At 44.5% G+C, this 13,818-nt stretch overlaps 1 protein-coding gene across 1 annotated transcript in view; it reads left to right on the forward strand.

The window, feature by feature from the left end:
• Positions 1-9,624, forward strand: part of slc39a4 (solute carrier family 39 member 4) — a 36,449-nt gene extending 26,825 nt beyond the window's left edge. Inside the window, exons 11-12 of the mRNA XM_079591394.1 lie at positions 6,671-6,858; positions 8,313-9,624. Coding sequence (XP_079447520.1) covers positions 6,671-6,858; positions 8,313-8,441 — 317 coding nt within the window. The 3' untranslated portion in view covers positions 8,442-9,624. The remainder of the gene's footprint in view (positions 1-6,670; positions 6,859-8,312) is intronic.
• The last annotated feature ends 4,194 nt before the right edge of the window (positions 9,625-13,818 follow it).

Raw genomic sequence — 13,818 nt, forward strand, 5'->3', positions numbered from 1 at the left:
CCTCTGGTCTCAGGTGATTTTGCAGATGTTGTGTGTGTGTGTGTGACGTCTCTCCTCTGGTCTCAGGTGAATTTGCAGATGTTGTGTGTGTGTGTGTGACGTATCTCCTCTGGTCTCAGGTGATTTTGCAGATGTTGTGTGTGTGTGTGTGACGTATCTCCTCTGGTCTCAGGTGATTTTGCAGATGTTGTGTGTGTGTGTGTGACGTATCTCCTCTGGTCTCAGGTGATTTTGCAGATGTTGTGTGAGTGTGTGACGTATCTTCTCTGGTCTCAGGTGATTTTGCAGATGTTGTGTGTGTGTGTGTGACGTATCTCCTCTGGTCTCAGGTGATTTTGCAGATGTTGTGAGTGTGTGTGACGTATCTTCTCTGGTCTCAGGTGATTTTGCAGATGTTGTGAGTGTGTGTGACGTATCTTCTCTGGTCTCAGGTGATTTTGCAGATGTTGTGTGTGTGTGTGTGACGTATCTCCTCTGGTCTCAGGTGATTTTGCAGATGTTGTGTGTGTGTGTGTGACGTATCTCCTCTGGTCTCAGGTTATTTTGCAGATGTTGTGTGTGTGTGTGTGTGACGTATCTCCTCTGGTCTCGGGTGATTTTGCAGATGTTGTGTGAGTGTGTGACGTATCTTCTCTGGTCTCAGGTGATTTTGCAGATGTTGTGTGTGTGTGTGTGACGTATCTCCTCTGGTCTCGGGTGATTTTGCAGATGTTGTGTGAGTGTGTGACGTATCTTCTCTGGTCTCAGGTGATTTTGCAGATGTTGTGTGTGTGTGTGTGACGTATCTCCTCTGGTCTCAGGTGATTTTGCAGATGTTGTGTGTGTGTGTGTGTGACGTATCTCCTCTGGTCTCGGGTGATTTTGCAGATGTTGTGTGAGTGTGTGACGTATCTTCTCTGGTCTCAGGTGATTTTGCAGATGTTGTGTGTGTGTGTGTGACGTATCTCCTCTGGTCTCGGGTGATTTTGCAGATGTTGTGTGAGTGTGTGACGTATCTTCTCTGGTCTCAGGTGATTTTGCAGATGTTGTGTGTGTGTGTGTGACGTATCTCCTCTGGTCTCAGGTGATTTTGCAGATGTTGTGTGTGTGTGTGTGTGTGACGTATCTCCTCTGGTCTCGGGTGATTTTGCAGATGTTGTGTGAGTGTGTGACGTCTCTCCTCTGGTCTCAGGTGATTTTGCAGATGTTGTGTGTGTGTGTAACGTATCTCCTCTGGTCTCAGGTGATTTTGCAGATGTTGTGTGTGTGTGTGTGTGACGTATCTCCTCTGGTCTCGGGTGATTTTGCAGATGTTGTGTGTGTGTGTGTGTGACGTATCTCCTCTGGTCTCAGGTGATTTTGCAGATGTTGTGTGTGTGTGTGTGTGACGTATCTCCTCTGGTCTCAGGTGATTTTGCAGATGTTGTGTGTGTGTGTGACGTATCTCCTCTGGTCTCAGGTGATTTTGCAGATGTTGTGAGTGTGTGTGACGTATCTTCTCTGGTCTCAGGTGATTTTGCAGATGTTGTGTGTGTGTGTGACGTATCTCCTCTGGTCTCGGGTGATTTTGCAGATGTTGTGTGAGTGTGTGACGTATCTTCTCTGGTCTCAGGTGATTTTGCAGATGTTGTGTGTGTGTGTGTGACGTATCTCCTCTGGTCTCAGGTGATTTTGCAGATGTTGTGAGTGTGTGTGTGTGTGACGTATCTCCTCTGGTCTCAGGTGATTTTGCAGATGTTGTGTGAGTGTGTGACGTATCTCCTCTGATCTCAGGTGATTTTGCAGATGTTGTGAGTGTGTGTGACGTATCTCCTCTGGTCTCAGGTGATTTTGCAGATGTTGTGTGTGTGTGTGACGTATCTCCTCTGATCTCAGGTGATTTTGCAGATGTTGTGAGTGTGTGTGACGTATCTCCTCTGGTCTCAGGTGATTTTGCAGATGTTGTGTGTGTGTGTGACGTATCTCCTCTGGTCTCAGGTGATTTTGCAGATGTTGTGTGTGTGTGTGACGTATCTCCTCTGGTCTCAGGTGATTTTGCAGATGTTGTGTGTGTGTGTGTGACGTATCTCCTCTGGCCTCAGGTGATTTTGCAGATGTTGTGAGTGTGTGTGACGTATCTTCTCTGGTCTCAGGTGATTTTGCAGATGTTGTGAGTGTGTGTGACGTCTCTTCTCTGGTCTCAGGTGATTTTGCAGATGTTGTGAGTGTGTGTGTGACGTCTCTCCTCTGGTCTCGGGTGATTTTGCAGATGTTGTGAGTGTGTGTGACGTATCTCCTCTGGTCTCAGGTGATTTCGCAGATGTTGTGTGAGTGTGTGTGACGTATCTCCTCTGGTCTCAGGTGATTTTGCAGATGTTGTGAGTGTGTGTGACGTATCTCCTCTGGTCTCAGGTGATTTTGCAGATGTTGTGTGTGTGTGTGTGTGACGTCTCTCCTCTGGTCTCAGGTGATTTTGCAGATGTTGTGTGAGTGTGTGTGTGACGTATCTTCTCTGGTCTCAGGTGATTTTGCAGATGTTGTGTGTGTGTGTGTGACGTCTCTCCTCTGGTCTCAGGTGATTTTGCAGATGTTGTGTGAGTGTGTGTGACGTCTCTCCTCTGGTCTCAGGTGATTTTGCAGATGTTGTGTGTGTGTGTGTGACGTCTCTCCTCTGGTCTCAGGTGATTTTGCAGATGTTGTGTGAGTGTGTGTGTGACGTATCTTCTCTGGTCTCAGGTGATTTTGCAGATGTTGTGTGTGTGTGTGTGACGTCTCTCCTCTGGTCTCAGGTGATTTTGCAGATGTTGTGTGTGTGTGTGTGACGTCTCTCCTCTGGTCTCAGGTGATTTTGCAGATGTTGTGTGAGTGTGTGACGTCTCTCCTCTGGTCTCAGGTGATTTTGCAGATGTTGTGTGAGTGTGTGTGTGACGTATCTTCTCTGGCCTCAGGTGATTTTGCAGATGTTGTGTGTGTGTGTGTGACGTCTCTCCTCTGGTCTCAGGTGATTTTGCAGATGTTGTGTGTGTGTGTGTGACGTCTCTCCTCTGGTCTCAGGTGATTTTGCAGATGTTGTGTGAGTGTGTGTGTGACGTATCTTCTCTGGTCTCAGGTGATTTTGCAGATGTTGTGTGTGTGTGTGTGACGTCTCTCCTCTGGTCTCAGGTGATTTTGCAGATGTTGTGTGTGTGTGTGTGACGTCTCTCCTCTGGTCTCAGGTGATTTTGCAGATGTTGTGTGAGTGTGTGTGTGACGTATCTCCTCTGGTCTCAGGTGATTTTGCAGATGTTGTGTGTGTGTGTGTGACGTCTCTCCTCTGGTCTCAGGTGATTTTGCAGATGTTGTGTGAGTGTGTGTGTGTGACGTATCTCCTCTGGTCTCAGGTGATTTTGCAGATGTTGTGTGAGTGTGTGACGTATCTCCTCTGGTCTCAGGTGATTTTGCAGATGTTGTGTGTGTGTGTGTGACGTATCTCCTCTGGTCTCAGGTGATTTTGCAGATGTTGTGTGTGTGTGTGTGTGACGTATCTCCTCTGGTCTCAGGTGATTTCGCAGATGTTGTGTGAGTGTGTGTGACGTATCTCCTCTGGTCTCAGGTGATTTTGCAGATGTTGTGAGTGTGTGTGACGTATCTCCTCTGGTCTCAGGTGATTTTGCAGATGTTGTGTGAGTGTGTGTGACGTCTCTTCTCTGGTCTCAGGTGATTTTGCAGATGTTGTGAGTGTGTGTGACGTATCTCCTCTGGTCTCAGGTGATTTTGGAGATGTTGTGTGAGTGTGTGACGTCTCTCCTCTGGTCTCAGGTGATTTTGCAGATGTTGTGAGTGTGTGTGACGTATCTCCTCTGGTCTCAGGTGATTTTGCAGATGTTGTGTGAGTGTGTGTGACGTATCTTCTCTGGTCTCAGGTGATTTTGCAGATGTTGTGTGTGTGTGTGTGACGTATCTCCTCTGGTCTCAGGTGATTTTGCAGATGTTGTGTGTGTGTGTGAGTGTGTGACGTATCTCCTCTGGTCTCAGGTGATTTTGCAGATGTTGTGAGTGTGTGTGACGTATCTCCTCTGGTCTCAGGTGATTTTGCAGATGTTGTGTGAGTGTGTGTGACGTATCTTCTCTGGTCTCAGGTGATTTTGCAGATGTTGTGTGTGTGTGTGTGACGTATCTCCTCTGGTCTCAGGTGATTTTGCAGATGTTGTGTGTGTGTGTGAGTGTGTGACGTATCTCCTCTGGTCTCAGGTGATTTTGGAGATGTTGTGAGTGTGTGTGACGTATCTCCTCTGGTCTCGGGTGATTTTGCAGATGTTGTGTGTGTGTGTGAGTGTGTGACGTATCTCCTCTGGTCTCAGGTGATTTTGCAGATGTTGTGTGAGTGTGTGTGACGTATCTTCTCTGGTCTCAGGTGATTTTGCAGATGTTGTGTGAGTGTGTGTGTGACGTATCTTCTCTGCTCTCAGGTGATTTTGCAGATGTTGTGTGAGTGTGTGTGTGTGTGTGTGAGTGTGTGTGACGTCTCTCCTCTGGTCTCAGGTGATTTTGCAGATGTTGTGTGTGTGTGTGTGTGACGTCTCTCCTCTGGTCTCAGGTGATTTTGGAGATGTTGTGAGTGTGTGTGACGTATCTCCTCTGGTCTCAGGTGATTTTGCAGATGTTGTGTGTGTGTGTGTGTGTGACGTATCTCCTCTGGTCTCAGGTGATTTTGCAGATGTTGTGTGTGTGTGTGTGACGTATCTCCTCTGGTCTCAGGTGATTTTGCAGATGTTGTGTGAGTGTGTGTGACGTATCTTCTCTGGTCTCAGGTGATTTTGCAGATGTTGTGTGTGTGTGTGTGACGTATCTCCTCTGGTCTCAGGTGATTTTGCAGATGTTGTGTGTGTGTGTGACGTATCTCCTCTGGTCTCAGGTGATTTTGCAGATGTTGTGTGTGTGTGTGTGACGTATCTCCTCTGGTCTCAGGTGATTTTGCAGATGTTGTGTGTGTGTGTGTGACGTATCTCCTCTGGTCTCAGGTGTTTTTGCAGATGTTGTGTGTGTGTGTGTGTGTGTGACGTATCTCCTCTGGTCTCAGGTGATTTTGCAGATGTTGTGTGTGTGTGACGTATCTCCTCTGGTCTCAGGTGATTTTGCAGATGTTGTGTGAGTGTGTGACGTCTCTTCTCTGGTCTCAGGTGATTTTGCAGATGTTGTGTGTGTGTGTGTGACGTATCTTCTCTGGTCTCAGGTGATTTTGCAGATGTTGTGTGTGTGTGTGTGACGTATCTTCTCTGGTCTCAGGTGATTTTGCAGATGTTGTGTGAGTGTGTGACGTATCTCCTCTGGTCTCGGGTGATTTTGCAGATGTTGTGTGAGTGTGTGACGTCTCTTCTCTGGTCTCAGGTGATTTTGCAGATGTTGTGTGTGTGTGTGTGACGTATCTTCTCTGGTCTCAGGTGATTTTGCAGATGTTGTGTGAGTGTGTGACGTCTCTTCTCTGGTCTCAGGTGATTTTGCAGATGTTGTGAGTGTGTGTGACGTCTCTCCTCTGGTCTCAGGTGATTTTGCAGATGTTGTGTGAGTGTGTGACGTCTCTTCTCTGGTCTCAGGTGATTTTGCAGATGTTGTGTGAGTGTGTGACGTCTCTTCTCTGGTCTCAGGTGATTTTGCAGATGTTGTGTGTGTGTGTGTGACGTATCTTCTCTGGTCTCAGGTGATTTTGCAGATGTTGTGTGAGTGTGTGACGTATCTTCTCTGGTCTCAGGTGATTTTGCAGATGTTGTGTGTGTGTGTGTGACGTATCTTCTCTGGTCTCAGGTGATTTTGCAGATGTTGTGTGAGTGTGTGACGTATCTTCTCTGGTCTCAGGTGATTTTGCAGATGTTGTGTGAGTGTGTGACGTATCTTCTCTGGTCTCAGGTGATTTTGCAGATGTGAGTGTGTGTGACGCATCTCCTCTGGTCTCAGGTGATTTTGCAGATGTTGTGTGAGTGTGTGTGACGTATCTCCTCTGGTCTCAGGTGATTTTGCAGATGTTGTGTGAGTGTGTGTGACGTATCTCCTCTGGTCTCAGGTGATTTTGCAGATGTTGTGTGAGTGTGTGTGACGTATCTCCTCTGGTCTCAGGTGATTTTGCAGATGTTGTGTGTGTGTGTGTGACGTATCTTCTCTGCTCTCAGGTGATTTTGCAGATGTTGTGTGTGTGTGTGACGTATCTCCTCTGGTCTCAGGTGATTTTGCAGATGTTGTGAGTGTGTGTGACGTCTCTTCTCTGGTCTCAGGTGATTTTGCAGATGTTGTGAGTGTGTGTGACGTCTCTTCTCTGGTCTCAGGTGATTTTGCAGATGTTGTGAGTGTGTGTGACGTATCTCCTCTGGTCTCAGGTGATTTTGCAGATGTTGTGTGTGTGTGTGTGTGTGACGTATCTCCTCTGGTCTCAGGTGATTTTGCAGATGTTGTGTGTGTGTGTGTGACGTATCTTCTCTGCTCTCAGGTGATTTTGCAGATGTTGTGTGTGTGTGTGACGTATCTCCTCTGGTCTCAGGTGATTTTGCAGATGTTGTGAGTGTGTGTGACGTCTCTTCTCTGGTCTCAGGTGATTTTGCAGATGTTGTGAGTGTGTGTGACGTCTCTTCTCTGGTCTCAGGTGATTTTGCAGATGTTGTGAGTGTGTGTGACGTATCTCCTCTGGTCTCAGGTGATTTTGCAGATGTTGTGAGTGTGTGTGACGTATCTCCTCTGGTCTCAGGTGATTTTGCGATCCTGTTGCACTGTGGTGTGTCTGTGAAACGGGCTCTTCTGCTGAACATCGGGAGCTCTCTCACCTCCTTCATCGGCCTGTACATCGCGCTGTCCGTCTCCACAGAAGCCGTGGCTATAGAGTGGATTTCTGCGGTCACCGCTGGACTATTCCTGTATGTCGGCCTGGCAGACATGGTACGTTACGATCTACTTCAGTCTCAGTGTTTTCTCTTCACATGCTCATCTAGCTGTCAACAGTTTCCTCATCAGTCAGAAACAACAGCAGTGTTTGCCGTCGAGTGTGTACTGACTTTACCTTTCTCTAATGCATTATTTCAGTGTTTAAGGATTAGTTCACTTTCAAATAAACATTTCCTGATAATTTACATGTCTTTCTTTCTTCAGTCGAACAGAAATGAAGGTTTTTGAGGAAAACATTACAGGATTTTCTCCATATAATGGACTTCAATGGCAACCAACGGTTTGAAGGTTCAAATGTGAGTTTCGGTGCAGCTTCACAGTCTCGACACGATCCCAGCCGAGGAATAAGAGTCTTATCTAGCGAACCGATCGGTCATTTTCACACACAAAAAAAAACATTTATATACTTTTTAACTACCCTGGAAATCCAGAGTTCTCACGAGAGCACAAGTTGAGTTTGCTCAGCGAGTTCACTCTGGTGTCGAGTAATAATGCTCATTAAATATGCCCCTCTATCTGAGCTGCACCAATCACATCGGGTTATCTGGTATAGGCGGGCCAGAGGCGAGATGACATTAGTCATTAGTAAACATTGCAGGATTGCTGTGGATGAACACCAGTTGTTTGAAACGGCTTTGGGCGCTACAATGAAAGATTTAGATTTGCCTTTATCTCTAAAAGAGGAACAGAAGACGCTCGAATCGTTCCTTTGCAAGAAGGAAGTTTTTGCTGTTTTGCCGACCGGATACGGCAAGAGTCTAATCTACCAGTTAGCTCCGCTCAAGTTCGAACCCGAGGACAGACACGAGAGGCGGGAACAGAGACGTGATCAATGTGAAGTTGCAGAAGAAAGATCGCCGTGGATCAGGAGGTGAGGGGAACACACTGCAATAGCCTGGACTTAAGCTGGACCCAACGTTTCAAATGTAATCAACATGTTCCTAAGTACTAGATGTGCTGGGCTACTTAACATGACATTTTAATTATGAGCTGAAATGAACGAAATTACTCGATAAAAGATTCGTTCATTTTGCCGAACGAGATTCAAAGATCCGAGTCAGTAAAATGATCTGAACTACGTCATCACGTTGGAAAGATCACGAAAAAGTATATTAAAAAGTATATAATTGTTGTTTTTTTGGTGAAAATAACCAATCGTTTCCCAAGATAAGACTCTTATTCCTCGGCTGGATCGTGTCGAGACTGTGAAGCTGCACTGAAACTCACATCTGGACCTTCAAACCGTTGGTTGCCATTGAAGTCCATTATATGGAGAAAATCCTGGAATGTTTTCCTCAAAAACCTTCATTTCTTTTCACCTGAAGAAAGAAAGACATGAACATCTTGGATGACGTGTTGAGAGTAAATGATCAAGACATGTTTATTTGAAAGTGAACTATTCCTTTAACAGATACTCACAAACCCTTCTTCTCTGTTTTGTCGTGTAGCTTCCCTCGCTGGTTCATGTGGACAGTGAGAGACCTTGGCTGGTTTTTCTCCTGCAGAATCTGGGACTTTTAAGCGGCTGGGGCATTTTATTGCTTCTGTCCTTATATGAAGACCAAATAGGGCTCTGAATATGATGCTTTAGGTTTTATTTGTGCCTTATTCCTATATATCTGTCGCAGAAACTACATATTAAACATGTGCAATATGTGCCGTATGTTTCTCCATATGGAATATTGGTAACGCTTTACAATAAGGTCTCATTAGTAACATGGATCAATGCATTAAATAAGATTCACTAAAAAAGAGAAATACTGATAGAAATACAATTGTTCATTATTAGTTCATATTAGCTTAGGTCCATTAAATAATATTAACATATAACTTTTGTATTAGTACAATAATTAATGCTTTATAAGTATTTTTCATTGTTAGTTCATGTTAACTAATATGAACTTTATTGTAAAGTGTTACCTAAATATGTTTAGTATTTTTAGATTACATTTGGATGGAAAAGCAAAGAGAACTTTTGCTTGCAAAAAAATGACTTTTTTGTCATTCGTTGTTCATAAATATGAATCATAAATTCTCGGATGAGATATTCAGCCTTTCATGTAGCGACTGTCTTTGGATTTAAATGCTGTATTTTTATTAGTAAATTCTTATAGGGTATTTCTGTAATTTATTTTTGCATTAGTATTTTTAATGTAAGATATCAGCCAAAAACACTTTTGAAGCATAATAGTGTTACACTTATACTTATGATTAAATTCTGCTAGAATGACGGTCAATTCTTTAGATTAGGATCCAATTCTCACTATTAACTATGACTTTTGCCTCAATAAACTCCTAATTACTGCTTATTAATAGTTAGTAAGGTAGTTTAGGTGTTGAGGATTTAGAGATGTAGAATATGGTCATGCAGAATAAGGCATTAATATGTGCTTTATAAGTATTAATAAACAGATAATATTCTAGTAATATACATGCTTATAAGCAACTAGTTGATTGTGAGAATTTGACCCTAAACTAAAGTTTTTCCGAATGAAGTTTATGAATTAAAATTGTCATTATTCACTGATATAAATGCAACAGGTTTGATTTAAATCGACATGTCAAGATCATGTAAATGATTATGGACTAGGTTTACGATACTTTGGTGAAGCTTTTGTACATTTTGGAGCTTTCCATTGTTCATTCCCATTCATTTTCATTGAAAGAAAACAACCAGCATGAACATTCCCTTTTCCTTTCGAACTGCCTTTAAGAATTTATGTTTTATAGTAATAATAGCTGTAAATAAATCCAAAATGTAATATTTGTCTCTCAGAAGTCATTCACTGCTACAGTAGATATCACAATCTCACTCGCAGCGTTCAGAGCATGAAGACATTATCTCTCTGTGTGTGTGTGTGTGTGTGTGTGTGTGTGTGTGTGGGGTGTGTGTGTGTGTGTGTGTGTGTGACACTGGTGATGTTGTCTTCAGGTCAAACTCTAAGTAGCAGGTTCACGGGGTTTATCTGGCATTATCGACCAGAACCACACCTCAAGACCAGCTCAGCAGAACTGCAGGTGAAGATAACCTTTACTCACCAGGTGTGTTTTTAATACAGTGTGTCATCTGCAAACCTCAGGAGAATGCAGTTCAAATATACCGTATTATACCAAAAATATAGAGGGATGGATGGATGAATAAATTAATGAGTAGAGACAGACTGGTGGATGGATGGATGGATGGATGATTATAGACAGAGGGATGGATGGATTGATGGATGGATGGATGGATGGATGGATTGAGACAGAGGGATGGATGGATGGATTGAGACAGAGGGATGGATGGATTGATGGATGGATTGATGGATGGATGATTATAGACAGAGGGATGGATGGATGGATGGATGTATTGAGAGAGAGGTTGGATGGATAGAGACAGATGGATGGATTGATAATAATAATATATATATATATATATATATATATATATATATATATATATATATATATATATATATATAATACACATTGCTATATTTGAATGTCAGACATTATTTTTGGCCTCTTGTGTAAAAATGAAGAAAGTTCACTCTCATCCAAATCTTGTAAATCTTATCATACTCATAAACTCTATCGATGTCCATCTCACATGTTCACAGCATCAGGTGTCGCACACATCAGCTTTTATTCCTCTTTCAGCGATTATATTAAACGGGGAACAAACAGAAATCCTCTCGAACTGCTTGAATAACATTTCTTATCAAATGACAAATATTCTTCCCAATGAAACGTATAGAAATAATTATTTTTTACAAGCAACATTTGGATGAATGTGTTTTTGGATGATGTTATTATTTCTTTACAGTACATGTGTTTGCTTAAGGGTTAATATCTAATCATCCATATGAAGAATTAAATAATGAATGACCCTCAACAAATACTGAACAGTCACTGTAAATATTAGATTAAGATGATAATGAGAGCAAACTATAACGTTTCCTTCATTCCATTGCAGCAATGACCATGTTTTATTATATATTTTTAATCTTTTACGCATTGTTCGCTGCATGTCAACGGGAAATAAAGAGGGAAATTAATTCATGACTATTTCTGGTTTGCTGACCCTAATAATCTATTTAATTTCCACCCAAGTGTCTTGCAGAAGTGATTTTATGAAAAGCAAGCATAACCAGGTAATTAACATGTCAATCAAATGAAAGTAAAAAAAAAAGTAAATAGAAGGAAGTAAAAATAGACTGATATCCCGTAAAAACTACATCCTTATTATCTGTCAAAGTTTGTCCTGTCTAAAGTCTGCTCAGTGAAGATGTGGAGTGATTTAGCGGATGGTTTTTGGATCTGGTTTATTGAGATTAATAAGCAGATGTAATTAAGGGAGAGGTCTGAACTGAACTACAGTCACATGAATACTGTAATCTCCTCACACACGCGACACTTTATGTAACGTGACCAACTATAAGCTGGATTATAAAAGTGATCTTTGGATTGAAGTGTTTGGGAATGTTTGACATTCTGATCTGACTCTGATCCCTGAATCCACACGGATGTGATGGTAAATAACACAATGCTGCCCACTGCTGTACACACAGTGTCCGTGCATGTGTGTAAAGACTCAATTTGTGTGTGTGTGTGTGTGTGTGTGTGTGTGTGTGTGTGTGTGTGTGTGTGTGTGTGTGTGTGTGTTTAAAATATTGTTTGGTAAATATTTCAATTTTACTACATTACATTATTTAATTTTTGTTTCTACTCACTATAGTACTGTGCTGTTAGATGTAGGCTATTATGTAATTTTATTTATTCAATTTATATAGTTTAAAATAAACTAAATACAATGTTATTCTTATTTTAAATTATTAAAAAATATATTATATTTCATTAAATAAAATGTTTATCATATTTTTATTTATTATTTTTATTATATGAATATGTAATGGTAGTAGATGATTTGTTAATTGCATTTTAAAATTGTAATAATATTCATAACATACATGTATTATTGATGACCAATAGATTAGTCTTGATGACCAATACATGCGCATTTGCGATTGGTTTGTGAAAGGAGTTTTTTAATGCATGCGTCATCTCCTCATAGCAGCAGCTTTGACATGGACACACAAATGATTTTGTGGATGGAAAGCCAATCATGGATGGATGATTAACCACCAAAAGGACATTGATGTCACGAACACACACAGGAAAAGGTAGATCCAAGCGCAGTATTTATTAGGGGTAATCCGTACTCACAAAACACAGTCCAGGCAAGGGTCATAATCCATAAAGGCAATCCGAAGACACAAGACAAGAACAAGGTACAGGCAACAACAGGAACGGAAGTGTGGGGACATTAACACGGACTCCGTGACACATACTAAAACAGACAGGGTTATATACACAGGGAAATGACAATGCTAATGGGGAATTGGCTGAGTGCAATGATTAGTGACAAGGGACAGCTGAGTATAATGAGAAGACAAGGATCGTGGGAAAAGTAGTTCAATAGTGTGATGGACACCGTGGGGAAGGAGGACATCTAGTGGTGACCCAAGGAACATAAACCAGACACTGTGACATAACCCCCCCTCTACGGAGCGGCTACCAGACGCTCCAAGACCCACAAAAAACAAACAAAGAGTCCAGGCAGGAGGTGGAATGGTGGAGGATCAGGGGGAGGGATGGAGGGCCAGGACCATGAAGGGGAACAGGAACAGGGGATGACAATTTAACCGGCGGCCGTGGCGAAGCAGACAGTCCATCGGGCGGCCAGGGCGGAGACGACAGTCCATCTGGCGGCCAGGGCGGAGACGACAGTCCATCTGGCGGCCAGGGCGGAGACGACAGTCCATCTGGCGGCCAGGGCGGAGACGACAGTCCATCTGGCGGCCAGGGCGGAGACGACCCCTCGGGCGGCCACGGCGGTGAAGACCCCTCGGGCGGCCACGGCGGTGAAGACCCCTCGGGCGGCCACGGCGGTGAAGACCCCTCGGGCAGCCACGGCGGTGAAGACCCCTCGGGCGGCCACGGCGGTGAAGACCCCTCGGGCGGCCACGGCGGTGATGACCAGGGTGAAGACGACCACTCGGGCGGCCATGGCGGAGACGACCAGGGTGAAGCCGACCACTCGGGCGGCCATGGCGGTGAAGACCAAGACGGAACAGAGACAGACCCTGGCTCAGGAACTGGAACAGACACCACCGGCTCAGGAACTGCAACAGACACCACCGGCTCAGGAACTGCAACAGACACCACCGGCTCAGGAACTGCAACAGACACCACCGCCTCAGGAACAGCAACAGACACCACCGGCTCAGGAACTGCAACAGACACCACCGGCTCAGGAACAGCAACAGACACAACCGGCTCAGGAACAGCAACAGACACCACCGGCTCAGGAACAGCAACAGACACCACCGGCTCAGGAACAGCAACAGACACCACCGGCTCAGGAACTGCAACAGACACCACCGGCTCAGGAACTGCAACAGACACCACCGGCTCAGGAACTGCAACAGACACCACCGGCTCAGGAACTGCAACAGACGCGGGCACCGGCTCAGGAACAGACTCGGCAGGCGTGACGTGAAGCTCAGGCTCGGCGGGCGTGACGTGATGCTGGATCGGGGCCGGCAGGGCGAGCAGCTCGGGCGGGGCCGGCAAGGCGAGCAGCTCGGGCGGGGCTGGCAGAGCAGCATGCCTAACCGGCGCGTCAGGGATGGCAGTCACCTCTGGGATGGTCTCTGGGTTAAGAACCACTGGACAGTCCGTTGAAGAGGTCCTTCTCCTTCTCTTCCGTCTCCGGACCACCGGAATCGGAACCACCAGAACTGACTCAGGAGCAGACACTGGCTCCGGCTCTGGAACAGCAGACACTGGCTCCGGCCCTGGAACAGCAGACACTGGCTCCGGCCCTGGAACAGCAGACACTGGCTCCGGCTCTGGAACAGCAGACACTGGCTCCGGCTCTGGAACAGCAGATACTGGCTCCGGCTCTGGAAC

This window comes from Phoxinus phoxinus (assembly GCF_949152265.1).
Source record: "Phoxinus phoxinus genome assembly, chromosome: 19".
In the NCBI taxonomy this organism is placed as follows: Eukaryota; Metazoa; Chordata; class Actinopteri; order Cypriniformes; family Leuciscidae; genus Phoxinus; species Phoxinus phoxinus.